Below are 957 nucleotides of genomic sequence, written 5' to 3' on the forward strand. Positions count from 1 at the left end.
AAACAGGAGCCTGGGGACCTGGGGACGGGGGGGGGGGCAGGGAGGAGGCCAGAGGCGGGAGCTGCTACATTCATCTGGTCTGCAGGCCCGGAGCCCACAGGAAACGCAGGCAGACAGCTGGAGAGGCTGCAGGTGGAAGCTCCCTGGCCCTGGGCCTCACATGAGACTGTGTGTCTTCTGGAACCTGCTGGAGAAACAAAGAATACGGGGGCAGATCTCTTCCTGCCCAGCCCCTCTGCATGCGAGAACCCCATGGCTCCCAGACCCCGTCTTCCCTTCCAGTGCAGCGACAGCCACACCAGGAGTTCCAAGCCTGCTGCCTTCCACCTCCTTCCTCCCTCCTAGGTCCCTTCCACCCTTCTCTCCTCTCCTCCTCCTCCCTTTAGCCCCACCTCCTCTCCTCAGTCCCTCCCCCTCCTCCCCCTCCCCAGCTCCTGCTCCCCCAGCACCCCCCCAGCTCCTTACTGGGAGCACTGGCAGGGCTTCTTCTCCTTGAGGAGCCTCTTGATCTGAGACATCCGCTCTGCCTGGCGCTGTCCAGGGACAAGGAGGGGAGTGGTGAGGGTCCCAGACCTCCAGAAGGGAGGTGCCCCTCGGAGGAGGGAGTGGGGGAAGCTGAGGGAGGAGAAGCAGTGGCTGCGGTAGAGGCCAAGGCCATCTGTCTGGGAATTAACTGCTCCTTCCTGTCACTCCCTCTGCTTGGGATCTGGGGCAGGCCTGGCCTACAGCAGGAGCCTGGGGTGGGTGGAGAGTGCCCACCAGGAGCAGGTCACATAAACAGGGCACCCTCGCACAGGCCCAGGTGCTCGGCCCGTGTGGCACGTGGGTGCTGGGGTCGGGAAGGCTCACTCACCCGTCGGTGCCGGCACTTGACGCAGCAGAAAGCGCAGAGACCGATACACAGCAGGCCCGCCGCGGCTCCCACCGCCACGATCAGTGTGGTTTGCCAGCCTCGGG

At 64.8% G+C, this 957-nt stretch overlaps 1 protein-coding gene across 2 annotated transcripts in view; it reads right to left on the minus strand.

Moving 5' to 3' along the window:
- Positions 1–15: 15 nt before the first annotated feature.
- Positions 16–957, minus strand: part of CD4 (CD4 molecule) — a 32,513-nt gene continuing 31,571 nt past the window's right edge. Inside the window, exons 9-11 of one of the 2 annotated variants that reach the window (XM_014585124.2) lie at positions 854–951; positions 466–533; positions 16–184 (exon numbers count right to left, since the gene is read on the minus strand). In XM_014585124.2, the coding sequence (XP_014440610.1) occupies positions 157–184; positions 466–533; positions 854–951 (194 nt within the window). In that variant the 3' untranslated portion in view covers positions 16–156. Of the gene's footprint in view, positions 188–465; positions 534–853; positions 952–957 lie in introns of both variants that reach the window. The other variant, XM_006170798.3, reaches the window with a different exon arrangement.

The sequence above is a fragment of the Tupaia chinensis genome, unplaced genomic scaffold, assembly GCF_000334495.1.
Source record: "Tupaia chinensis unplaced genomic scaffold, TupChi_1.0 Scaffold149011_1, whole genome shotgun sequence".
In the NCBI taxonomy this organism is placed as follows: domain Eukaryota; kingdom Metazoa; phylum Chordata; class Mammalia; order Scandentia; family Tupaiidae; genus Tupaia; species Tupaia belangeri.